General features: G+C 36.0%; 1 protein-coding gene across 1 annotated transcript in view; it reads left to right on the top strand.

Annotated features, from left to right (window-relative positions):
- LOC110671955 (protein kinase and PP2C-like domain-containing protein) overlaps window positions 1–21,820 on the top strand; it is a 54,807-nt gene extending 32,987 nt beyond the window's left edge. The window contains exon 11 of the mRNA XM_058147201.1: window positions 21,550–21,820. Coding sequence (XP_058003184.1) covers window positions 21,550–21,564 — 15 coding nt within the window. The 3' untranslated portion in view covers window positions 21,565–21,820. The remainder of the gene's footprint in view (window positions 1–21,549) is intronic.
- Window positions 21,821–27,975: the final 6,155 nt, after the last annotated feature.

Raw genomic sequence — 27,975 nt, 5'->3', positions numbered from 1 at the left:
TTTCAATTCCGAAATTTTCTTTTCTTCGATTTTATTTGATAGTTAGGTCAGGAGTCAGCTTTAGGGATCAATTGACCAAATTGTCCCTCACCGGTTCGATCCGGTTTATAAATAATTTAATATTTCTTCTGGATCCCTGACCTAATTATTTGACCCACTTAATAATTCTTTTTCATGATTTTCTCTTTTCCACTGTGTTTGCAATAGTCCTAAGGACCATGGCGTCACATTTTATGATTCCAAATTTGAGTTTAAATCGACTTCGCAGTCCTTCCCGAGAAGGTCACCCATCGCTGTGACTCTCGGCTTATTTAACCTCTTATGTTCTGTATTTCTTATTTATACTTAACTAATTGACAATTACTAATTATTTGTGTTTAGGGCTTATCTAGTTGTCTTAGATGTTATAATCCCCTTAATTGTCTGGATCGACACTGATCACCGGAATAGTGAAATATACCAGGCTATGCAAATAGGGGTGTTACAGGGTCTCTTAATGAAAAATGTATCATTATGTCCTAAGTTTCATCTCCAATTAGCCTTACACCAATTGGAGCTACACAATTCAACTTATAGCTACACAAACCTACTGGACTCATAGGTCTAGAATTACAGCACAAAGCAACACTTCCCATTTCATTTATTCATCTCAACCAACACATCAATTTATCATAAATACACATAAATTGGTCATTATTTGGCATTAATAATACCAATTGTGCATCATAGCACCAACACGCCTAAATTATCTCAAACCCTAACTTTTGCAATCCAAAATTTCATACCACACATGCAATTCCACATATAATTCTTATATTTCATCTTACCTAAGTTAGAATTCAAATTTAAATTCAATTAAACACCTCAACTCCTTTTCCTGCCATGGCTGGCCAAAATTCCACTTTGTCATACACACTTCTTTTTCATCACTTCTCACCTAATTTCACCTCAATTCATCTTAAATTTAAGAATTAAAGAAGAGAATAGACAAGATTAAGCATTAAACTCTTTTGATCAAATCTCCCTCTTGCCAAAACTTCACTTTCTCTTTAATCTTTCACCTTCAATATTCTTACCATAAGCAGATATCAAGTTTTTGTTTTGGGAACTAGGTAATTTATGGAAGTTTGTCAAAGAAATTAGGCTTGGAAAAGAAAGAAAAATGGAGGAGGGAGAGAGCACCATGAATTCGGCTAAGATGGATGATTGAAGAAGATGATGGCCATTATTAATTTTTGTCTCTTACTTATTGTAACACCCCTCACCCGACTACAGTGTAGCCGAGCAAAGCGTGCTACATTCGGTGCCGGAGCACCCTATCTTATCTTACTTTATTCTTTTAAAATATTAAAGTCGTTATATTTTAATATCAATTATTTTTTGACAGAAAAACCAGCAAAGTTTCTCCTATTTTATTAAATATTGATGTGATTCACTATTCACCTATTTGAAAATTTAAAATCTTATCCATGCAAATCATTATTATCTCATCAATCATTCTCATAATTATCTCATATTTCAAATCTCATCCATATTTTTCAATTTCATAGTCATTTTCATACATTTCCATTCATACTGAATTCATATGTAAAAATTTTTAAATTACATAAATTTACATGATTTATAAACTAATTACACAAGTTCATAATTTACATAATATACAAAATACATAAAATAACTTATATAGGCCCTATCTACATGCATTGCTGAGGAGGTGACAACCTTGAACCCTTCTGACACTTCTGCAGATCTAGACTTCAAAATCCTAGTCTAATATCCACTGGGTTTTGCCTTCAGTATCTGCGCGAAGGAAACAAATCCATCGCGCTAAGCATTTCTGCTTAATGGTGCAATAATATAACAAGAAAATAATATATACAAAATACGGATGGAAATAAAACCTAATTTGCGTAATCAAGAATTATTTTCATGTCATATGGAATTCCTAATATTAATTATCTTTTGTCATATTATATTATTCTTTGGAATCGCTTGTTTCCTAAATTTACTATAGTGATATACAAAATATGAAATATATTAGTATATTACATTTCTATTTATGTTATTTCAGAAGATGTTGTAATTATTTATTTAAATGATATATATTTTGCTAATCTTTTTATCCTTTCACTCAACATTTCCTAGGTGTTTGGATCATTTCATAGTAAATAAAATTTTAAAACTAATTCTAATTTCTTTCTTATTCAATCATTTAATTCACATTATTCTTAACAAATTTCACTGCCCAAGTAACCTATGACAGGCTGACTAAACTGGATAACGGGTCGTTGTGTCACACCCTACCCCTCCGTAAGGCATAACATGATCCCGTAGTATACCTAATGAATTACCAAACTTCGTCTACTGATAACCCATTAAATATATTACAAAGGATTTTAAACATTTTCTTATTCCTTTTTACAGTGGTAATGTGACACCCCTTACCCGTCTACAGTGTAGCCAAGCAAGATATGCCACACAGTGTGCCGGAGCATCAAATCATATTTCAATTCAATTTACCCTTTTTTACTTTTTTATTTACAATTTTTTATTAATCTAAATTTTTCACAAATTTTATAGAAAATTCGGCAGAGTGTCGGCTGTAAATTAGAAAAACAGTTCTTCTGAATCTATTAAAAAGACACTTCCAATATAATTTTCAAATCCAGAACTCCATTATACACACATCTCAACTCAATCTCAAAATCTCAACACTATTTTCTGAATTTTTGTTCACATCATCACTAGAAGCACATTCATGAATATTTCTCAACATTTCATTTTTCAACATAATATACAGAAAATTTCAATAACATGAAATTTCATATCTTTACATTATCACATAAGCTCAAGAATTTGTAATTACAATCAAAACTAATACAAAATGCAAAATACAAAATGCAAAATATAACCCAAAGTCCTAATGTCCTACCAAAACATTGCAAATGTGAGGTGACTCTGAACTCTGTATGCAGATCTGAAAGCTCACCCAGCATGAGGTCTGCTGAACTCCCCATCTATGTCTTCAGTACCTGCGCGTGGCAAAAGCGACGGGCTAAGCAATTCTGCTTAGTGGTGATAATATAAAATAAAATAAAATAAAATAACTAAAATAATATAAATATGCAGAATGTATGTTTACATTTTAGGCAGACTTAATTTCTGGCATTTATTGCAGTATAATTTGATTAAAATTTTGTAAGATTCATTATCATTGCCCGAGTAACCCATACTAGTCGACTGGACTGGATAAACGGGTAAACTGGCACTGGGTACTAAGTACCTCGGACCATCACACTATCGGTCACATTGTGTCTCCAGCAATGTAATGACTAATAAGCTGTAATAATCATCAAGGATATAATTCAAGTATAACAACTCAATTAACATAGCCAAAGGCTATTTTATCACAGAATAGCACGGGAGGCCATAAAACACAGAATGGCATGAAGCCATATGCAGTACTGCTAACAGAACCCTATTGGCATGCCAACCTATCCAAACCAATCTTGCTAGGTGTACTAGGGCATATTACACTCTTAATTTATACAATTCTTGAAACTTAAGTTTAGGTGTTACTATTCATTCCATTAGTCAACAAAAATATTGACTTTTGCATAGACAATAGGTACATTAGTTTTAATACTCCCAACATATCACATTTTGCATTCTAAAATTGTTGGTATTGGTTGCCAATACCATTTCTAAGCTTAATGTTAATTGCTCAAAATTTTCAGATTTCAAGTTTTGTGTTTACTGTTCCATTAGTCATTTTTGCAGTGGGAATTTAGCAAAGTGGTCAACATGAAAGTTGTTCCTTATTTTGTCTAATTATATTTCTTTTCTTAAATCACTCCATTTGGAGTTTTGTAACTCAAGTTATGGCCCAAAAACCACAACTGGCCGGATTACAAATTTTCTAGATTTTATGGATTGATCAAATATACAGTATTCTGGGCAGTGACTGCAGGTCACTTTTTGAATATGTTATGGTCATAATTTGGGTTAGGTTTCTTCATGAAAGTTGTAGGTCTATATCTCAGCTTGTTGCTGGTAAAATTTCAAGTCAGTTGGACCTTTCTACACTGAGTTATGACCAAATGACTAAACACTGTTCATTTGGTCATTTTAGCCAGACAGATTGCAGGTCACTTAGATTAGAGCAATCTTTAGGTCAACTTGGTTTGGTTTTATGAGCATAGTTTCTTCACCAAAGTTGTGCCATTATGAGTCTAGTTTCATGTCCAATTGGCGTTGCACCAATTGAACCTCTACAACTCCAGTTATTGCTGCCCAAACCTACTGGACTCATGCCCAGTCCTGTAAGTCACCAAGGGCAGCCACACTAACTTCAATTCCCACTAAAAAAACCACTTCATTTCTTATTCACACACAGCCCAATGGTCAGTAATTGACCATTAAAACTCTCTTTCACCAAATACATGAACAAAGTCTCAATTTGGGTCCAAACCCTAGCTCCACCATTCTAGATTATTGCATTACTTGCACTTAACCTTCCTAAACAATATATTAGTGTTAAGGGCAACCACAATATCATTTTAATTCTAAAAAATCTTCAAAACTCAACCAAGTTCAAGGCTGTTGGAATTTTTAAGCAAGACATACACATGATGTTTACTGAATTTTCTTGTAAATTTGCATCAAATACCATTCCTTCAACATGAATTGAAAGATAAAAGTCAAGTTTAGTCACTAACCTCTAATGGAGTGAAATTCAAACTTGCAAGAACTCTTCTTTTACACTTCTTTTTGCTCCCAAAAGATTCACCAAGATGAAAGAGCAAGCTTTTGTTTTAACACTTAGGGTTTTTGTTGGAAGAAAACTAGGGAAAGCAAGCTTTTGGTGAGCTTGGCTATGGAGGAATGAGAGAGAGGCTTGGTGCGGCTTGGAAGAAGGGTGAGAGGTTGCTGAAATTTTCTAGAATTCCCTCCTTTTTTCTATTTTTAATGGATTATAATTGTATTTCTTGAATTTTGATTGGCCAAAGATTTTAATGACCTCATGCTTACATAATGCTTATGTAATAAAGCTAAATTTCTTTCATTTTCTTTTCTTTCATTTCCTATTCATTTTTAAATAAATTTTCATCAATATTTGTTCATATTTTATGTCATATAATTCACTTACATAAATGGACAAGTTGGTCAAAAATCATCTCTGAAGACGAAATGATCAAAATGCCCTCCGTTTGGCTTAACGAGCTAAAATTGTGTGTACCGATTGATTAAATTTTCTTGGTATTTTCTTAACATTCTATTATCATGGGAACCCCAATAATCCTTCCCTGAGATCCCAAAAATTATTTCATGAAGTTTTCCCCGGGTCTAGGATTACTAACGGCCTTCAGCGTCACTTCCCTTTCGGGTTACTCATCCTTGGGGTTTCGGCTCGTTTAACCTTAGTGTATTTCATTCCTATAAATTTTCCTTGATTTTTATGAGCATTATTTAGTTTCTTTATAACAGCCCACTTTAGTCTAATTATAATTTCAAACATTCTAGCTGCCCGGACCGATATTAGTCACCGGAACAGTAGACTGTATGGACTAGTTAAAGTGAGGATGTTACAACTCTTCCCCTCTAATAAAAATTTCGTCCTCGAAATTTACCTGATGCAAATAGTTGAGGAAATTGTTGCCTCATTGTCTCTTCACTTTCTCAAGTTGCCTCTTCAGTGTTGTGGTGCGTCCAAAGCACTTTCACCACTGGAATTTGTTTATTTCTCAGTTCCTTTACTTCCCGAGCTAGGATCTGTATAGGCTCTTCTGTATATGTCAAGTCCGATTGGATTTCAATCTCTTCCATGGAGATGACATGTGAAGGGTCTGAGCAATATCTTCTTAGCATAGAAACATGAAATACATTATGGATTTTATCCAGTTTTGGTGGTAAAGCTAGCCTATAGGCTACTGGATCCAGACGTTCAATGACTTCATATGGGCCAATAAAACTAGGGCTTAACTTACCCTTTCTTCCAAATAGCAGTACTTTCTTCCACGGTGAGACTTTGAGAAACACTTTGTCGCCAACTGCATACTCTATCTCTTTTCTCTTCAAGTCGGCATAAGATTTCTGTCTATCTGAGGCAACCTTCAAATTTGCTTTGATTATTTTCACTTTCTCCTCAGTCTGTTTCACCAGGTCTGGTCCTACCAGCTTATCTTCGCCCAATTCAGTCCAACATACAGGGGTTTTACACTTCCTCCCATACAGTGCTTCATACGGGGCCATTTGAATGCTAGCTTGGTAGCTATTATTATATGCAAATTCTGCCAGTGAGAGATATCTATCCCAACTTCCCCCAAACTCAATGACACAACTCCTCAGCATATGCTCCAGAATCTATTACATAATTCACATTGTTACTATCATTTCAATTTGTAAATTGTGAAAATTCAATTAGGTTCTAGGTTTACCTGGATTACTCGTTCTGACTGTCCATCCATCTAAGGATGAAAAGCCGTGCTAAAGCGGAGTTGTGTGCCCAAGGCTTCTTGCAACTTTTTCAAAAATCCCGATGTAAGCCTTGGGTCTCGGCCAGATATGATGGAAAGTGGGATTCCATGCAGTCTAACTATCTCACTGATATACAATTCTGCTAGCTTCTCCAGTGAGTAGTCAGTCTTAACTGGCAGAAAATGTACTGACTTTGTCAATCTGTCCACTATCACCCATACTGTATCATGCTTCTTATGGGTGAGAGGTAGACCACTAACAAAATCCATAGTGACCCGGTCCCATTTCCATTCAGGTATGCTTATAGGCTGTAGCAACCCTGATGGAACTTGATGTTCTGCTTTAACTTGCTGATATGTCAAACACTTAGTAACATAGTCAGCTATATCTTTCTTCATATCAGGCCACCAATAATGAGGCTTCAAATCATTATATATTTTTGTGCTTCTCGGGTGTATAGCATAAATACTAGTGTGTGCTTCTTTTAGAATATTAATCTTCAGTTTCCCATCATCTGGTACACATACTCTTCCTCTGTAGTACAGACACCCATCCGCTTTCATCTCATAATCAGTTTCATTCCCCTCTAGAATTTTACCCACAATAGCCATCAATTTTTCATCGGCCTTCTGCCCATCTTGTATCTACTGTAGCAGGTGTGGCCTTACTTGTAACTCAACCAAAATAGCTCCATCTTGAGCTAAGGACAAACAGGCATTTAGTGATCTTAAAGCTGTGATGGACTTCCTACTCAAAGCATCAACAACTACATTTGCCTTCCCAGGATGATAATCTATCACACAATCATAGTCTTTTAGGAACTCAATTTATCGCCTCTGTCTAAGATTGAGCTCCTTCTGGGTTGGCAAATATTTTAGACTTTTGTGGTCTGTATATATGTGGCATTTTTCACCATATAAATAATGCCTCCATATCTTCAGTGCGAAGATAATTGCTGCTAACTCTAGGTCATGAGTAAGGTAGTTCTGTTCATGTGGCCTTAACTGCCTGGAAGCATAGGTGACCACTTTCCCCTCTTGCATCAATACACACCCTAACCCATTATCCGAGGCATCACTGTAGACCACAAAGTCTTTTCCCGACACTGGCTGTGTTAACATTGGTGCTTCTGTCAACATAGCCTTTAGCCTCTCAAAACTGGCTTGTCGTTCCAGCCAAATTTCACATTCTTGTGCAACAACTTGGTCATTGGAGCAGCTATAAGAGGGAACCCCTTCACAAATCTTCTATAATACCCAGCTGGCCCTAAGAAACTTCTGACCTCAGTTGTATTTCTGGGAGGCTTCCATTCCATCACTGCTTCTATATTTTTGGGATCCACTCTAATCCCCTCTGCTGATACTATGTGTCTAAGGAAAGAGATTTCACTCATCCAGAAGTCACACTTGGACGGCTTAGCATACAGCTTCTTTTCTCACAGGATTTGTAGAACAATCCTCAAATGTTCATCATGTTCTTCCCTGGTCTTGGAATATACTAGAATATCATCAATAAAGACCACTACAAACCAATCTAAATATGGATGAAAGATACGGTTCATAAGGTCTATAAATGCTGCTGGTGTATTTGTTAACCCAAATGGCATTACTATGAATTAATAATGTCCATACCGGGTTCTGAATGCAGTTTTTGATACATCTGCATCAAACTACCCATAGAAATGGGAGTTCTAGTAGAGGAGAGTGATCAAGACATTCTGGTCACAAATCCACTAGGCCACAGTGTGGTAGTGAATAAAGTGTATAAAGGTTGCCCGTTGAGGATTCAGGGGTATGAATTCTCGACAGACCTAATTGAATTGCCCTTCCACTAGTTTGACGTAATTTTGGGAATGGACTGGTTGTCATGTCATCAAGCAATAGTTGATTGCAAATTGAAGAGGTTAAATGTGACACCCCTTACCCGTCTACAGTGTAGCCGAGCAAGATATGTCACACAATGTGCCGGAGCACCAAATCATATTTCAATTCAATTTACCCTTTTTACTTTTTTATTTATAATTTTTAATTAATCTGAAATTTTCACAAATTTTATAAAAAATCCGACAGAGTGCCGGCTGTAAATTGGAAAAACAGTTCTTCTGAATCTGTTAAAAAGACACTTCTAATATAATTTTCACATCCAGAACTCCATTATACACACATCTCAACTCAATCTCAAAATCTCAACACTATTTTCTGAATTTTTGTTCACATCATCACTTGAAGCACATTCATGAATATTTCTCAACATTTCATTTTTCAACATAATATACAGAAAATTTCAATAACATGAAATTTCATATCTTTACATTATCACATAAGCTCAAGAATTTATAATTACAATCAAAATTAATACAAAATGCAAAATACAAAATACAATCCAAAGTCCTAATGTCCTACCAAAACACTGCAAATGCGAGGTGACTCTGAACTCTGTGTGCAGATCTGAATGCTCACCCAGTATGAGGTCTGCTGGACTCCCCAGCTATATCTTCAGTACTTGCGCGTGGCAAAAGCAACGCGCTAAGCAATTCTGCTTAGTAGTGACAATATAAAATAAAATAAAATAAAATAAAATAACTAAAATAATATAAATATGCAGAATGTATGTTTACATTTTAGGTAGACTTAATTTCTGGCATTTATTGCAATATAATTTGATTAAAATTTTGCAAGATTCATTATCATTGCCCGAGTAACCCGTACTAGTCGACTGGACTGAATAAATCGGTAAACTGGCACTGGTACTAAGTACCTCGGACCATCACACCATCGGTCACATTGTGTCTCCCGGTGTGCAACAAAATAGCTAATAAGCTGTAATAATCATCAAGGATATAATTCAAGTGTAAGAACTCAATTAACATAGCCAAAGGCTATTTTATCACAGAATAGCACGGGAGGCCATGAAGCACAGAATGGCATAAAGCCATATGCAGTACTACTAACAGAACCCTATTGGCATGCCAACCTATCCAAATCAATCTTGCTAGGTGTACTAGGGCATGTTACACTTTTAATTTATACAATTCTTAAAATTTAAGTTTAGGTGTTACTTTTTATTCCATTAGTCAACAAAAATGTTGACTTTTGCATAGACAATAGGTACATTAGTTTTAATACTCCCAACATACCATATTTTGCATTCTAAAATTGTTGGTATTGGTTGCCAATACCATTTCTAAGCTTAATGTTAATTGTTCAAAATTTTCAGATTTCAAGCTTTGTGTTTACTGTTCCATTAGTCACTTTTGTAGTGGCAATTTGGCAAAGTGGTCAACATGAAAGTTGTTCCTTATTTTGTTTAGTTACATTTCTTTTTTTAAATCATTCCATTTAGAGTTTTGTAGCTCAAGTTATGGCCCAAAAACCACAACTGGCCGGATTATAAATTTTCCAGATTTTTTGGACTGACCAAATATATAGTATTTTGGGCAGTGACTGCAGGTCACTTTTTGAATATGTTATGGTCATAATTTGGGTTAGGTTTCTTCATGAAAGTTGTAGGTATATATCTCAGCTTGTTGCTGGTAAAATTTCAGGTCAGTTGGACCTTTCTACATTGAGTTATGACTAAATGACTAAACACTGTTTATTTGGTCATTTTACCCAAGCAGATTGCAGGTCACCTGGATTAGGGCAATCTTTAGGTCAACTTGGTTTGGTTTATGGGCATGATTTCTTCACCAAAGTTGTGCCATTATGTGTCTAGTTTCATGTCCAATTGACCTTGCACCAATTGAACCTCTACAACTCCCGTTATTGCTACCCAAACCTGCTGGACTCATGCCCAGTCCTGCAGGTCACCAAGGGCAGCCACACTAACTTCAATTCCCACTAAAAAAATCACTTCATTTCTTATTCACACATAGCCCAATGGTCAATAATTGACCATTAAAACTCTCTTTCACCAAATGCATGAACAAAGTCTCAATTTGGGTCCAAACCCTAGCTCCACCATTCTAGATTGTTGCATTACTTGCACTTCACCTTCCTAATCAATATATTAGTGTTAAGGGCAGCCACAATATCATTTTAATTCTAAAAAATCTTCAAAACTCAACCAAGTTCAAGGCTGCTGGAATTTTTAAGCAAGACATACACATGATGTTTACTAAATTTTCTTGTAAATTTACATCAAATACCACTCCTTCAACATGAATTGAAAGATAAAAATCAAGTTTAGTTACTAACCTCTAATGGAGTGAAATTCAAACTTGCAAGAACTCTTCTTTTACACTTCTTTTTACTCCCAAAAGATTCACCAAGATGAAAGAGCAAGCTTTTGTGTTAACACTTAGGGTTTTTGTTGGAAGAAAACTAGGGAAAGCAAGCTTTTGGTGAGCTTGGCTATGGAGGAATGAGAGAGAGGCTTGGTGCGGCTTGGAAGAAGGGTGAGAGGCCACTGAAATTTTTCTAGAATTATGCCTCATTTTCTCTAATTTTAATGGATTATAATTGTATTTCTTGAATTTTGATTGGCCAAAGATTTTAATGACCTCATGCTTACATAATGTTATGTAATAAAGCTAAATTTCTTTCATTTTCTTTTCTTTCCTTTTCTATTCATTTTTAAATAATTTTTCATCAATATTTATTCATATTTTTTGTCATATAATTCACTTACATAAATGGACAAGTTGGTCAAAAATCATCCCTGAAGACGAAATGACCAAAATGTCCTCCGTTTGGCTTAACGAGCCAAAATAGTGTGTACTAATTGATTAAATTTTCCTGGTGTTTTCTTAACATTCTGTTATAATGGGAACTCCAATAATCCTTCCCTGAGGTCCCAAAAATTATTTCATGAAGTTTTTCTTGGGTCTAGCGTTGCTAACGGCCTTCACCGTCACTTCCCTTTCGGGTTACTCATCCCTGAGGTTTCGGCTCGTTTAACCTTAGTGTATTTTGTCCCTATAAATTTTCCTTGATTTTTATGAGCATTATTTAATTTCTTTATAACTCTCCACTTTAGTCTAATTATAATTTCAAACATTCTAGCTGCTCGGACCGACATTGGTCACCAGAATAGTAGATTGTACGGACTAGTTAAAGTGAGGATGTTACAAGTGAACACTTTAGACAGGTGTTAGAATTTTTTTTTTTTTTAACTGAAGTGAACCCAAATAACATATATGAAGTATCAGTAATTTCTGTAAAAATTTAGGCAGAGTGCCATCTGTATTTTGAATAAACAGTTCTTCAAAAACCTGTAAAAAGCACTTTCAATATATTTGTTCAATCCCAAACTCCAGTATGGCTCAACACAAATCAATTTTCTCAACATTTTTCAAACTCAATTCAACATCAATTTTCAATATTTCCAAAGATAGACTACAAAATGACTGAGTAGTTCAAAAGTTGAGATAAGAGAAATATATTACAACTTTAGTTGACAACTGCTCAAGACCAAGTACAATATATACATACAGTGCACATACATTACAATAAAAATTACAAAAAAGGTGGTATACTCAATATACCCAGCAGAATTCCAAAATGTAGCATAAGCAGCCTACTCTGCTGCTCTGTCTGTTTGTCTACCTGCGATAGCAATGAAAAAGCTATCGCTGAGCCAATGTCTCAGTGGTGCACAACATTAGGAAAATGCAATTTTAAACTATAAACCATAAATCATATAAACTGTAGATACTTAAAATCATAGTTAAATTCAAAAGATAGCGAATGTCATAAAGAATTAAACTGTGACATCCCTTATCCGTCTACAGTATATTTTAATTCATTTATTTATAATTTTGATTAATCTAAATTTTTCGCAAATTTTATAGAAAATTCGGCGGAGTGTCGGCTATAAACTGGAAAAACAGTTCTTCTGAATCTGTTAAAATAATCATAATATCAATCTCAGTCAACCACCAACATATTTTCAACAATTTCTCAAATGACTTCATTACCTCAAATTTCAATTCATTTCATATCATACTCAATTCAATAAGAAATACTCAAATTTATTACTGAACATGGTTCATAAATAATTACATCAAAAGCATAATTACATGAGTTTATGATATACATTACAAAAGTTTACAAATTACAAAAGACAAAAAGTAGCCTAATGTCCTACCAATTCACTACAAATGTCAGGTGACTCTATGTGCAGATCTGAAAGTTCACTCGGTATGAGGTCTGCTGGACTCCCCAGCTATGTCTTCAGTATCTGTGCATGGCAAAAGTGACGCGCTAAGCAATTCTGCTTAGTGGTGACAATATAAAATAAAATAACTAAAATAAAGTGAATATGCAGAATGTATGTTTACATCTTTAGTAGACTTAATATTTGGCATTTATTGCAGTATTATTTGATTAAAGTTTGGAAAGATTTATTATCATTACCCGAGCTGGACTGGATAAATGGGTAAACTGGCACTAGGTACTAAGTACCTTGGACCATCATACCATCGGTCACATTGTGTCTCTCGGTGTGCAACAGAATAACTAATAAGCTGTAATAATTATCAGGGATAAAACCCAAGTATAATACCTCAATTAACATAGCCAAAGGCTATTTTATCACAGAATGGCACGTGAGGCCATAAAACACAGAATGACATGAAGCCATATGCAGTACTGCTAACAGAACCCTATTGGCATGCCAACCTATCCAAACCAATCTTGCTAGGTGTACTAGGGCATGTTACACTCATAATTTATACAATTCTTGAAATTTAAGTTTAGGCGTTACTATTTATTTCATTAGTAAACAAAAATGTTGACTTTTGCATAAGCAATAGGTACATTGGTTTTAATACTCCCAACATACCACATTTTGTATTTTAAAATTGTTGGTATTGATTGCCAATACCATTTCTAAGTTTAATGTTAGTTGTTCAAAATTTTCAGATTCCAGGCCTTGCATTTACTGTTCCATTAGTCATTTTTGTAGTAGGAATTTGGCAAAGTTGTCAACATGGAAGTTGTTCCTTATTGTGTCTAGTTACATTTCTTTTTTGGAATCACTCAAATTGGTGTTTTGTAGCTCAAGTTATGGCCTAAATACCATGACTGGCAGGATTGCCAACTTCCCAGATTTTCTGGACTGACCAAATCTACAGTGTTTTGTGTAGTGACTGCAGCTCACTTTTTGAATATGTTATTGTCAAAATTTGAGTCAGGTTTCTTCATGGAAGTTGTAGGTGCATGTCTCAACTATTTTTGGGTAAAATTTCAGGTCAATTGGACCTCTCTACACTGAGTTATGACCAAATGAATAAAGACTATTCATTTGGTCATTTTGCCTAGGTAAAATGCAGGTCACCCAGATTAGGGCAATATTTAGGTTAACTTGGTTTGGTTTTCTGGGCATAGTTTCTTCATCAAAGTTGTGCCATTATGTGTCTAGTTTTATGTACAATTGGCCTTGTACCAATTGAACCTTTACAACTCCAGATATTGTTTCCCAAACCTGTTGGACTCATGCCCAGTCCTGCAGGTCACCAAGGGCAGCAACACTAACTTCAATTCCCATTACATAACCCACTTCATTTCTCATTCACACATAACCAAATGATCACTAATTGACCATTAAAACTTACTTTCACTATTGTATGATCAAAGTTTCTATTTCATGCTCAAACCCTAACCCTACTGTTTCCAATCATGCATTTACTTTCCTTTTATTATCCTAAACAATATATTAGTGTTAAAGGCAGCCACAATATCATTTTCATTCTAAGAAATCTTCAAAACTCAACCAAGTTCAAGGCTACCGAAAATTTGGGATGGGCATACACATGATGTTTATCAAGTTTCTTTATAAATTTACACTCATTTTCACTCCTCCAACATGAATGGAAAGAGAAAGATCAAATTTTGTCACTAACCTTTAATGGAGCTAATCCCAGGCTTGTAAGAACTCTTTCTTTTTTACTTCTTTTTGCTCCCAAAAGCTTCACTAAGATGAAAGAGCAAGATTTTGTGTTGGAACTTAGGCTTTAATGGGTGAAAAACCAAAGAGATCAAGCTTTGGTCAGCTTGACAATGGTGGACAATGGAAGAGAGGTGGTTCGGCTTGGAGAAGGTTGAAGAAGCTTTTGATTTTTTCTTTACTTTTTCTGCCCATTAAGTCTTTTTAAATAAATTAGTGCCATGTGTCAATATTTGATTGGGTGGGAGGATTATAATGACATCATAATAATGTCATAAGTCCAATTTCTTTCATTTTCCATCATTTTCTTATCTATTTAATTTCAATTAAATTTTTTAATAATATTTATTCACATTTTGTGTTATATTAATTATTTATTTAACTGGACAAGTTAGCCAAAAATCATGTCTGAAGATAAAATAATCAAAATGCCCTCCGTTTGAGTTAACGAGCTAAAATTATGTGTACCGATTGATTAAATTTTTCTAAGCATTTTCTTGGCATTCTAATGCCATAGAGACCTCAATGACTCCTCTATAGAGTCCCAAAAATTATTTTATGAATTTTTTTCCCGGGTTTAGTGCTCTTAGTTGCGAGGACCGTAACTTCCCACTGGGTTACCCATCATTAGGGCACCGTCTCATTTAACTTGGTTGTATTTTATTTCTAAAATTTTTCCTATATTTTTCTTTTTATTATTTGAGTTAATTATGGTTCCTCACTTTAGTTTCAATATTTTTCCAGACGTTCTAGCTATTCGGACCGACACCAGTCATCAGAACAGTAGAATGTACAGAATTGCTACAGTGAGGGTGTTACAACTCTTCCCCTCTAATTTTAATTTCGTCCTCGAAATTTACCTGATGCAAACAGTTGAGGGAACTGTTGCCTCATCATCTCTTCACTTTCCCAAGTTGCCTCTTCGGTGTTGTGGTGTCGCACCTTACCCCTCTGTAAGGCACAACATGATTCCGTAGAATACCTAATGAACTACCGAACTTCACCTACCAATAATTCATTAAGTACCCTACAAGGGATTTTAAAACCATTTTCTTACTTTTTGGAAGTAGTGAGCATTTTGGTAGGAATTAAAATCATTTAATTGAAGTTTCAAAACTAGTTAAAACTTTTGCCCATTTTATTTTTTCGCAAATTTTATAAAAATTTTGGCAGAGTGCCGTCTGTATTTTGAGAAAACAGTTCTTCAAATACCTGAGAAAAACACTTCTAATAAATTTTCCACAACTCCTAACCTCCAAATAATCTCAAGTCAACACAATTCAATTCATTCCACAATTCAACCAAAAATTTATCAACTTAAAATATTTCATAACTTCATTCACAGTGCATATAGTACGAAATTCACAAAAAGAAAATCCAAAATAACATTATTACAATTTATTGTACAACTGCTCAACTTTACATTGATACATAGAACACTATAATGTTTACATCAAATAATTACAAAGGTATAAATAAATACCCGTACAAAAGTGATCAAAGAAGTTCTTGCCAATCCAGCAGCTCACTCTGCTGCTTTTTCCTTGCCCTTATCTGCGATAGCAAAATAAACTATCGCTAAGTATAAAAATACTCAGTGGTGCACCATAAAAATTAAAATGCAGTACATAAAACATTCTTTAACAAATTCACAATTTGAATATTTCACAATCACATTTAACAAATTATCAAAACTCATTATAACACAATTTTGGTTAAATAATTTATAAACACAGTGTTGCCAATTCATGCACAACTTAAGCCATGACACAAAATTTCTAATCAATACCACGTTGTACACCATGACAAAGCAATCTACAACCCCACTAATCGAAATTAATGAGGGAGGTGGCTAGCTAGCTAATGAGTACTCATCCGATCTACAACCTCAACTGGTAAACCAGAGAGGGAGGAAAAATAATCGATCTCACCCCATAAATGGAGGAGGAATAATAAGGCACTGTCATGCTAAGTGTGAATCAGAAATCCATTTCAAACATTTTATTCAAATATTGCATACGAAAATCAAATCAATTTCCAAAGTTACAATTTCATCACAAAGTGGCATCACAAAAGTTCTTAAACTCATAATGCGTACTAAATCAATTTTTCAAGGATAAAATGCTGAAATAGGGTTTATTGTGCACAAACCTGACGTGAGTCGCCTCTAGGCCTTGACTCAGTCTCCCAGACTTTTCGAGTCTTTTTCAGCTGAAACATAAAATTTATAATGTCTCAGTATCTTTACTTCATAACAATTCCAATATCTAATTCCAATATGTTTAAACTTACATTCTTGTAATTTCATGTTGATGTTACTATTCATGGTACTATTCAAGTCAATTTGTTGACTTTTTAAGGCTTAATAGGTATGGAAACTCCAAATTCACCCACATACCACATTTTGGTCACCAATTTTGTTGATTTTGGTTGTTTTCTCAAAACTTAGGTCTTTTAGGCAAAATTACAAATTTTCAGTTTTGGTGTCTTATGTTGCACTATCCCATTGGTCATTTTGCTATTAGAATTAGGCTAAGTTTTCTTCTTAGAAATTGTCCCTTAATGTCTTAACTTTATTCTCCTTTATGAATCACTGCATTTGGAGTTTTGTAGCTCAAGTTATAGCCATTTGAATCATGGCTGCCGGATTGGACTTAACCCAGATTTCTGAGCACCAAACTGGTTCTGGCAGTTTTAGGTCACCAAATTTGGGTGGCTAAATGACTTGGTTAAGTGCATAATTTGGGTTTGTGTTCTTCATGAAAGTTTTAGGTCTATATCTCAACTTTCCACTGGTAAAATTTCAGGTCATTTAGACTTGCCTATCCCAAGTTAAATGACCATTTCTCACCTCAAACCAAGTCCAACACACCATTTAACACATTCCCACATTTTTGTCTCCAAAACCCTAGATGCCAAAACCCTAGTTCATGCCATTGATCAATTCCTTAATCAAATCATTACACTAATCACATATTCAACCTTATTTAAGCTCTAATTCTTGTTTAGTTTAACTAAACACTATCAAATCCAACACCCTATCAAGCTGGGCAGAAGCCCTCACGGTTTTAAAACGCGTCAATAGGGGTTACGAACCAACAACTTATAAACCCAGCATCTCTCTCGTGTTTTATCGATGTGGGATTTGCCTAGGATGTTACAATCCACCCCCCTTATGGGACTCAGCGTCCTCGCTGAGGTTTGTCCCACCATCGCTCAAGGTTGCACGTGGAGCGGCTCTGATACCACAAATGTAATGGCCCGGCCCACTAGTGATATTGTCCGCTCTGGGCCGAAGCCCTCACGGTTTTAAAACGCGTTAATAGGGGTTACGAACCAACAACTTATAAACCCATCATCTCTCTCATGTTTTGCCGATGTGGGATTTGCCTAGGGTGTTACACGGGAAGCATAAAAATGTATAATGATTTGAAGCCTCATTATTGGTGGCCTGGTATGAAGAGGGATATAGCTGACTATGTGACCAACTGTTTGACATGTCAGCAAGTTAAAGCAGAACATCAAGTTCCATCAGGATTGCTACAGCCTATAAGGATACCTGAATGGAAGTGGGACTGGTCACTATAGATTTTGTTAGTGGTCTACCTCTCACCCAAAGGAAGCATGATGCAGTATGGGTGATAGTGGATAGATTGTGAAATCGACATTTTCTCGCCGATTAGGGTGACTACTCATTGGAGAAGCTAGCAGAATTGTATATCAGTGAGATAGTTAGACTGCATGGAATTCTACTTTCCATCATATCTGACCGAGACCCAAGGTTTACATCGAGATTCTGGAAAAAGTTGCAAGAAGCCTTGGGCACACAACTTCGTTTTAGCACGGCTTTTCATCCCCAGACGGATGGACAGTCAGAACGAGTAATCCAGGTAAACCTAAGAACTAATTGAATTTTCATAATTAATAAATTGAAATGATAGTAACAATGTGAATTATTTGATAGATCCTAGAGGATATGCTAAGGAGTTGTGTCATTGAGTTTGAGGGGAGTTGGGATAGATACCTCCCACTGGCAGAATTCGCATATAACAATAGCTACCAAGCTAGCATCCAAATGGCCCCGTATGAAGCACTGTATAGGAGGAAATGTAGAACCTCAGTGTGTTGGACTGAATTGGGCAAAGATAAGCTGGTAGGACCAGACCTGGTGTGACAGACTGAGGAAAAAGTGAAGATAATCTGAGCTAATCTGAAGGTTGCCTTAGATAGACAGAAATCTTATGCCGACTTGAAGAGAAAAGAGATAGAGTATGCAGTTAGCGATAAAGTGTTTCTCAAAGTCTCACCGTGGAAGAAAGTACTGAGATTTGGGAGAAAGGGTAAGTTAAGCCCTAGGTTCATTGGCCCATATGAAATCATTGAACGTGTGGGACCAGTGGCCTATCGGCTAGCTTTACCACCAGAACTAGATAAAATTCATAATGTATTCCATGTTTCCATGCTGAGAAAGTATCGCTCAGACCCTTCACATGTCAGTTCCATGGAAGAGATTGAAATCCAACCGGACTTGACATATATACAAATCCTAGCTCGGGAAGTGAAGAAACTAACAAATAAACAAATTCCACTGGTGAAAGTGCTTTGGAGGCACCACAACACTAAAGAGGCAACTTGGGAAAGTGAAGAGATAATGAGGCAACAGTTCCCTCAACTGTTTACATCAGGTAAATTTCGTGGACGAAATTTTTATTAGAGGGGAAGAGTTGTAACATCCTCATTTTAGCTAGTCAAAATGCAGTTCTTTATTAGGTGACCAGTGTCGGTCCGGACAGCTAGAACGTTCGGAAAAATATTTAAACTAAAGTGAGGAACCAAAAATTAACTCAAATATTAATAAGAAAAAAATTTAGGAAAAATTATAAAATAATTCTTGGGACTCCAGAGAAGGGTCATTGAGGTTCTTATGGAATTAGAATGCTAAGAAAATACTTAGAAAAATTTTTCAATTGGTACAGATAATTTTGACCCGTTAAGCTAAACGGAGGGCATTTTGGTCATTTCGTCTTCAGAGATGATTTTTGGGCCAACTTGTCTAGTTAAATAAATAATTTATATAACATAAAATATGAATAAATATTGTTAAAAATTTAATTGCAATTAAATAGATAAGAAATAAAGAGAAAAATGAAAGAAAAAGGATTTATGACATCATCATGATGTCATTAAAGTTCTCCCACCCAATCTAACATTGACACATGGCATAACTCTATTTAAAGAGATAGAATGGGCTGGAAAAGAAAACAAAAATCAGAACCTCTCTTCTCTTTTCTCTCTTTGCCGTCACACACACCTCCACCATTGCCCTCCATAACCAAGCTTTACCCAAGCTTGATTTCTTGGGTTTTCATCCATTAAAACTTAAATTTCTCAACACAAAAACTTGCTCCTACACTTTGGTGATCTTTTTGGGAGCAAAAAGAAGAGGAAAACAAGAGCTTTAGCAAGTGGGAAAATCTTAATCCTTTGAGGTTAGTGACCTAACCATGAATTTTACTTTAAATTCATGTTAAGGACTTTGAATGAGTGTAAATTACAAAGAAAAAAAATTGTTGAATACCATTTGTATGTAAACCCTAGATTTTTGGTAGCCATGGTTAGGGTTTGATTGTGTTGAGTTTAATGAAATTAAAAGACTATCATGGCTGCCCATAATATGTATTTACTAAGTGGATTGATGAAATGAAGTGAAAATGCATGAATGGTAATGTGTGAGTTAGGGTTTGGAGTGGAAAAATGGGACTTTGACCATGTGATGATGGAAGTAGGTTTTAATGGTCAATTAGTGACCATTTGGTTTGGTTTGAATAAAAAATGAAGTGGGTTTAGTGATGGGAATTGGGTTTAGTGTGGCTGCCCATGGTGACCTACAGAATTGGACCTGAGTCCAGCAGGTTTGGGCAGCCATAACTTGAATTGTAAAGGTTCAATTGGTGCAAGACTAATTGGAAATGAAACTAGACATATAATGGCACAATTTTGGTGAAGAAACCATGCCCATAAAACCAAACCAAGTGGACCAAAAGCTTGCCCTAATCCGAGTGATCTGCAATCTTCCTGGGCAAAAATGACCAAATGAACAGTGTTTGGTCATTTGGCCATAATTCAGTGTAGAACGGTCCAATTGACCTAAACTTTTACCAGCAACAAGCTGAGATATATACCAACTACTTTCATGAAGGAACCTAACCCAAATTATGACCAGAACCTATCCAACAAGTGAGTTGAAGTCACTATTCATCACCTTTGTAGATATGGTCACCCGTAAAAATTTCAATCCGGCCAGTTGTGGTTTTTGGGCCATAACTTGAGCTAAAAAACTCCAGATGGAGTGATTCAAAAAATTAAATTCAACTAGACAAAATAAGCAACAACTTTTATGTTGATCATTTTGCCAAATTTTTGCTGCAAAAATAACTAATGGAACAGTAAAGATGAAGCATGAAAACTGAAAATGTTGTTTAATTAATATTAAGCTTAGAAATGGTATTGGAAACCAATACCAACAAATTTTGAATGCAAAATGTGGTATGTTGGGAGTATTAAAACCAATGTACCTATTGTCTATGCAAAAGTCAACATTTTGGTTGACTAATGAAGTGAATAGTAATACCAAAACTTGAAATTCAAAAATTGTAAAATTCAAAAGTGTAAAATGCCCTAGTATACCTAACAAGATTGGTTTGGATAGCTTGGCATGCCAATTGGGTTCTATTAGTAGTGCTGCATATGGCTTCATGCTATTCTGTGTTTCATGGCTTCCTATGCCATTTTGTGATAAAATAGCCTTTGGCTATGTTATTTGAATTGTTACACTTGTGTTTTAACCCTGATAATTATTACAGCTTATTAGCTGTTCTGTTGCACACCGGGAGACACAATGTGACCGATGATGTGATGGTCCGAGGTACTTAGTGCCCAGTGCTAGTTTACCCGTTTATCCAGTCCAGTCAATGAGTATGGGTTATTCGGGCAATGTTAATGAACCTTACCAAAAATTTTAATCGTATAATAATGCAAATAATATCAGAAGTTAAGTCTATCAAAAAAAAATATATAAACACACATTCTGCATATTTGTTTTATCATATTTTATTTTATTTTATTTTATTTTATATTGTTATTATTAAGCATAATTACTTAGCGCGTCACTTTTACCACGCACAGGTAGTGGAGACCTAGCTGGGGAGCCCAACAGACATCAGACAAGGTGAGCCTTCAGAGCTGCATCCGTGGTCCAGAGTCATCTCACATCTGCACTGCATATAGTAGGATATTAGGACTATAGGTGACCCTTTTGTATTTTTGCATGTTGTATTAGTTTGGATTGTAACTGTAAACTCCTATAATTATGTATTAATGTAAATATATGAAATTTCATATTATTGAGATTTTCTGCATAATGTATGTTAATAAATGAAATGTTGAGAATTTTCTGTGAATATGCTTCAAGTGATGAAGTGAACAGAAAAGTTTTGAAAATAGTATTGTGATTTGAGATTGAGATTTTGAGATTGAATTGAATGTGTATAATGGAGTTTGGATTTGGAAATTATTTTGGAAGTGTTTTACACAGGTTCAGAAGAACTGTTTTTCTAATTTACAGCCGGTACTCTGCCGGATTTTCTATAAAATTTGTGGATAAATTCGGATTTATCAAAATTGAAAATAAATGAATTAAAAGGGATAAATTATAATAGAAATATAAATTGGTGCTCTGGCACACTGAGTGGCATAACTTGTTCGGCTACACTATAGACGGGTAAGGGGTGTCACACTATAAGAGAAAACTCCTTCACAAATCTTCTGTAATACCCAGCTAGCCCCAAGAAACTTCTGACCTCAGTTGTATTTCTGGGAGGCTTCCATTCCATCACTGCTTTTATCTTTTTGGGATCCACTCTAATCCCCTCTGCTGATACTATGTGTTCAAGGAAAGAGATTTCACTCATCCAGAAGTCACACTTGGACAGCTTAGCATACAACTTCTTTTCTCGCAGGGTTTGCAGAACAATCCTCAAATGTTCATCATGTTCTTCTCTGGTCTTGGAATACACCAGAATATCATCAATAAAGACCACTACAAACCGATCTAAATATGGATGGAAGATACAGTTCATAAGGTCCATAAATGTTGCTGGTGCATTTGTTAACCCAAACGGCATCACCAGAAATTCATAATGCCCATACAGTTACGAATGCGCTTTTGACACATCTGCATCCTTTACCCTTAACTGATGATACCCTGATCTGAGATCAATTTTTGAAAATACACTGGCTCCCTTTAACTGATAAAACAGATCGTCAATTCTGAGCAACGGATATTTATTCTTCATAGTTACTTTATTCAATTGCTGGTAATCAATACACAATCTAAAAGTTCCATCCTTTTTCTTCACAAACAGCACCGGAGCTCCCCATGGTGACACACTGGGGTGTATGAACCCCTTATCAAGCAACTCTTGTAACTAAATTTTCAACTCTCTCAATTCAGTGGGTGTCATCCTATAAGGAGCAATAGAAATTGGTGCTGTATCCGGCATTACCTCAATAGCCAATTCGACTTCCCTTTCTGGTGGTAAACCAGGCAATTCTTCAGGAAACACATATGGGAAGTCTCTTACTGTGGGTATATCACACAGGTTCGGCTTAGCATGCCTAGTATCAACCACGTGTGCTAAGTAAGCTTCACAGCCTTTTCTCATCAATCTTCTTGCAACTGTGGCTGAGATAATATTGGACAAGAAATCTGTCCTTTCACCCACAATTGAAATCTCATTTCCCTTGGGAGTTTTTAGAGAAATCCTCTTCAATTTACAATCAACTATTGCCTGATGACATGACAACCAGTCCATTCCCAAAATCATGTCAAACTCGTAGAAGGGCAATTCAATTAGGTCTGCCAATAATTCATACCCTTGAATCCTCAACGGGCAACCTTTATACACCTTATTCACTACCACACTGTAGCCTAGTGGATTTGTGACCAAAATGTCTTGATCACTCTCCTCTACTGAAACTCCCCTCTCTACGGGTAGTTTGATGCAGATATATGAATGAGTGGATCCTGAATCCACCAATGCATGCACAGATGTGTTGTAGAGGGAGAATGTACCCCTAATGATGTCTGAGGCATCTTGCTCCTCCTGAGTTCTTATGGCATAGGCTCTAGCAGGTACTTTGACCTTTGGCCTCTCAGCTGACTCAGATGCAGGCCTCAGTGATGGACTAGCTGCCTTAGATTTACCGGGCTTCCTACCCCTTTGAAGTGTAGGGGCAAGCGTATCAGCTTGTGTTGGGGCAACTGTAGTAGTCCTCTTCGGGCAATTTTTAATCTGATGTTCTGTAGATCCATAGCATGCACCAGTCACTCGCCAACAGTCCCCCTTGTGCCACTTCTAGTAGTATGGACAGGCAGAAGATGTTGGGGCTAGTCCCCTAAACACTGTCCCTGGAGAGCTGTCCACTGATGGTGTGGACTGGCCTCTCCTAGGTGTGAACTATGGTTTGGGCCCCTGGGACTGACCCTGACCTTATGGTTGTCCTGAACCCTGAGCAGGAGGACCCTTACTCTTCTTACTGGGAGTAGAGAATGAACTGGACTGACCTGGACCCCTCTTTTGCTGTCTTTCCCTTCTATTTTGCTCATTTATTCTGACTCTTTCTACTTTCGATGCAGCATCTACTAATTTGGCAAAATCCGTGATCTCCAATGCCGTTATCATGACTTTGATTTTGTCACTGAGCCCTTCTTCGAACCTTTTGCACCTTTCTGCCTCTGTAGGGACTATCTCCCTCCCATACTGGCTCAGTCTGACGAATTCTCGCTCATACTCTACCACTGATAATTGCCTCTGTCTCAGACTAATAAATTATCTTCTTCTCTCATCTAAATACACTTTACTAACATACTTCTTTCTGAACTCTGTTAGGAAGAAATCCCAGGTAATCTGATCCTGTTGCACCTCACTGGTTACTGTGTCCCACCACTGGTATGCATCATCTTGAAGTAGGGACACAGCACCCTCCAGGTTCTACTCGGGGGTGCAATGAAGCTATTTCAAAACTCTGATTGTTCTATCCAACTAGTTTTCTGCTATCATAGGGTCATCCTCCTTCTTTCCAAAGAAATCCACAGCCCCATGTTTTCACAGTTTATCCAGATGGGACTTCTGTGGTGCTGGTGGAGGTTGTAGCTGTGGTTGTGGTGGTGGAATTGCCCCCATCATTTGCCGGTAGAATTCGGTCATTTGCTGGAATAGTGCAAACTGAGGTTGGGTAGGTGCCTCAGCTGCTGGTGGAGCAGATTCTCCCCTGCCTCCAGATTCAGCCCTTGGTGGAGCACAACTCTCCACCTCTTCATCAACTGCTCTTTGAGAAGCATGATCCATATCCTAATCAAAATAACAAAACAAATAAATCTGCATCAGTGTCACCTCAACACCTACAAATGCAATCTCTATCTAGGCCCAGAAACGCCTAAACCGTTGCTCTGATACCACTAAATGTGACACCCCTTACTTGTCTATAGTGTATTTTAATTCATTTATTTATAATTTTGATTAATCTGAATTTTTTACAAATTTTATAGAAAATTCGACAGAGTGCCAGCTATAAATTGGAAAAACAATTCTTTTGAATATGTTAAAAATACTTCCAATATAATCATAATATCAATCTCAGTCAACCACCAATATATTTTCAACAATTTCTCAAATGACTTCATTACCTCAAATTTCAATTCATTTCATATCATACTCAATTCAATAACAAATACTCAAATTTATTACTGAACATGGTTCATAAATAATTACATCAAAAGCATAATTACATGAGTTTATAATATACGTTACAAAAGTTTACAAATTACAAAAGACCAAAAGTAGCCTAATGTCCTACCAATGCACTGCAAATGTGAGGTGACTCTGGACTCTGTGTGCAGATCTGAAAGTTCACCCAGTATGAGGTTTGCTGGACTCCCCAGCTATGTCTCCAGTACCTGCGCGTGGCAAAAGTGACGCGCTAAGCAATTCTGCTTAGTGGTGACAATATAAAATAAAATAACTAAAATAAAGTGAATATGCAGAATTTATGTTTACATCTTTAGTAGACTTAATATCTAGCATTTATTGCAGTATTATTCGATCAAAGTTTGGAAAGATTTATTATCATTACCCGAGTAACCCATATTAGTTGACTGGACTGGATAAATGGGTAAACTGGCACTGGGTACTAAGTACGTCGGACCATCACACCATCGGTCACATTGTGTCTCCTGGTGTGCAACAGAATAACTAATAAGCTGCAATAATTATCAGGGATAAAACCAGAATATAATAACTCATTCAACATAGCCAAAGACTATTTTATCACAGAATGACACGTGAGGCCATAAAACACAGAATGGCATGAAGCCATATGCAGTACTGCTAACAGAACCCTATTGGCATGCCAACCTATCCAAACCAATCTTGCTAGGTGTAATAGGGCATGTTACACTCATAATTTATACAATTCTTGAAATTTAAGTTTAGGTGTTACTATTTATTTCATTAGTCAACAAAAATATTGACTTTTGCATAGGCAATGGGTACATTGCTTTTAATACTCCCAACATACCACATTTTGCATTCTAAAATTGTTGGTATTGGTTGCCAATACCATTTCTAAGCTTAATGTTAGTTGTTCAAAATTTTCAGATTTCAAGCCTTGCATTTACTGTTCCATTAGTCATTTTTGCAGTGGGAATTTGGCAAAGTTGTCAACATAGAAGTTGTTCCTTATTGTGTCTAGTTATATTTATTTTTTTGAATCACTCTATTTGGAGTTTTGCAGCTCAAGTTATGGCCTGAAAACCATGACTGGCCGGATTGCCAACTTCCCAGATTTTCTGGACTAACCAAATCTACAATGTTTTGTGCAGTGATTGTAGGTCACCTTTTGAACATGTTATGGTCAAAATTTGGGTTGGATTGCTCCATGAAAGTTATAGGTCTATGTCTCAGCTATGTTCTGATAAAATTTCAGGTCAATTGGACCTTTCTATACTGAGTTATGACCAAATGAATAAACACTGTTCATTTGGTCATTTTGCCTAGGCATAATGCAAGTCACCCGGATTAGGGCAATCTTTAGGTCAACTTGGTTTGGTTTTCTGGGCATGGTTTCTTCACCAAAGTTGTGCCGTTATGTGTCTAGTTTCATTTTTAGGTCATTTTTGATTTTGGTAGTTTTTATACCCGAACTTGTGCAAGCATTTTGACTTGATTATGGTCATTTCTGGGCTTTTGTTTCTCTATAAGAGTTGTAGCTCTATGTCTAAGCTTTCCATGGTATAAATTTCAAGTCATTTGGACCTATTTTGTGTGAGTTATGGCCAAAATACTGACTGCTGTTCAAATGGTCAATTTTCAGGTTTGCAAAGTCACTAATCCGGATTTGGTCAATTCTCATGTCAATTTTTGGACAGAATTTAGGTAGATTTTCTTCATGAAAGTTGGCAAATTTTGTGCCTAGTTTCACCTCCAATTGGCCTCATACTAATTGGAGTCACACCATTCCATTTATAGCCTAAAACACATACTGCCCTTAACACATTTTTAGAGCATTAACCAATCACACATTCAACCAACTATATCTTCACTTCCCAAACAATTCTGCATTTATACCATACCACAACCATTCATTACTTTACATTATAGTAACTTTGGGCAGAATATAACTAATTTACAATGCACCAATTACACTTCCAATTTTACAATATCCAATTATAAACAATACATACAAATGAATGCTCCTAACCACTACAAATAACTTCCATCCTCAATCATACAAACTACCCTCACATCATCACCACCAGAATTCATCAATAAGTTTCATGATATCATACATAATTTCATGGGTTTAAAGGCTACCAAAAAATGGCAGTTTACTTAGATATTGAATTTCCCTTACAAACCCTTAATTTCAATTGCTCAATTCACACATACACATAAAATACATTGGCTAAAACATCTTATGGCCTTAACCAACATGATTTTCCATCAATTACATGTAAAAACAAGCTAAGTACTTTGAACTTCCATGGCTGCCAAAAATGGAACACCACCCTAACTCATCAAAACCTCAACATTTCTTCATAAATCCACTTATCACAACACCAACACAATTTTTAACAAAGAAAGGAAGAAGAAATGGACATATACCTTAAGTGGAACTTATCAAACCTCTTCAAATCTCTCCCTTTTTGCTCCCAAAATGTTGCCCAAGATGTGTACTCCAACTTTAGTGAAGACAACTTGCAAGAACTATGGCTTGATCATGGAGATTGGGGCATGTAAATGTGGTGGCCATTTGTAACATCCTCACTTTAGCTAGTCCTACAGTCTACTGTTCCAGTGACCAATGTCGGTCCGGGCAGTTAGAATGTTTGAAATTATAAATAGACTAGAGTGAGGAGTTATAAAGAAACTAAATAATGCTCATAACAATCAAGGAAAATTTATAGGAATGAAATACACTAAAGTTAAACGAGCCAAAACCCCAAGGATGAGTACCCCGAAAGGGAAGTGACGGCAAAAGCCACTAGCAACC

The sequence above is a fragment of the Hevea brasiliensis genome, chromosome 5, assembly GCF_030052815.1.
Source record: "Hevea brasiliensis isolate MT/VB/25A 57/8 chromosome 5, ASM3005281v1, whole genome shotgun sequence".
Classification (NCBI taxonomy): Eukaryota; Viridiplantae; Streptophyta; class Magnoliopsida; order Malpighiales; family Euphorbiaceae; genus Hevea; species Hevea brasiliensis.
Note: the sequence above shows the minus strand (reverse complement) of the source record. Positions and strands in the feature narration are given on the sequence as shown.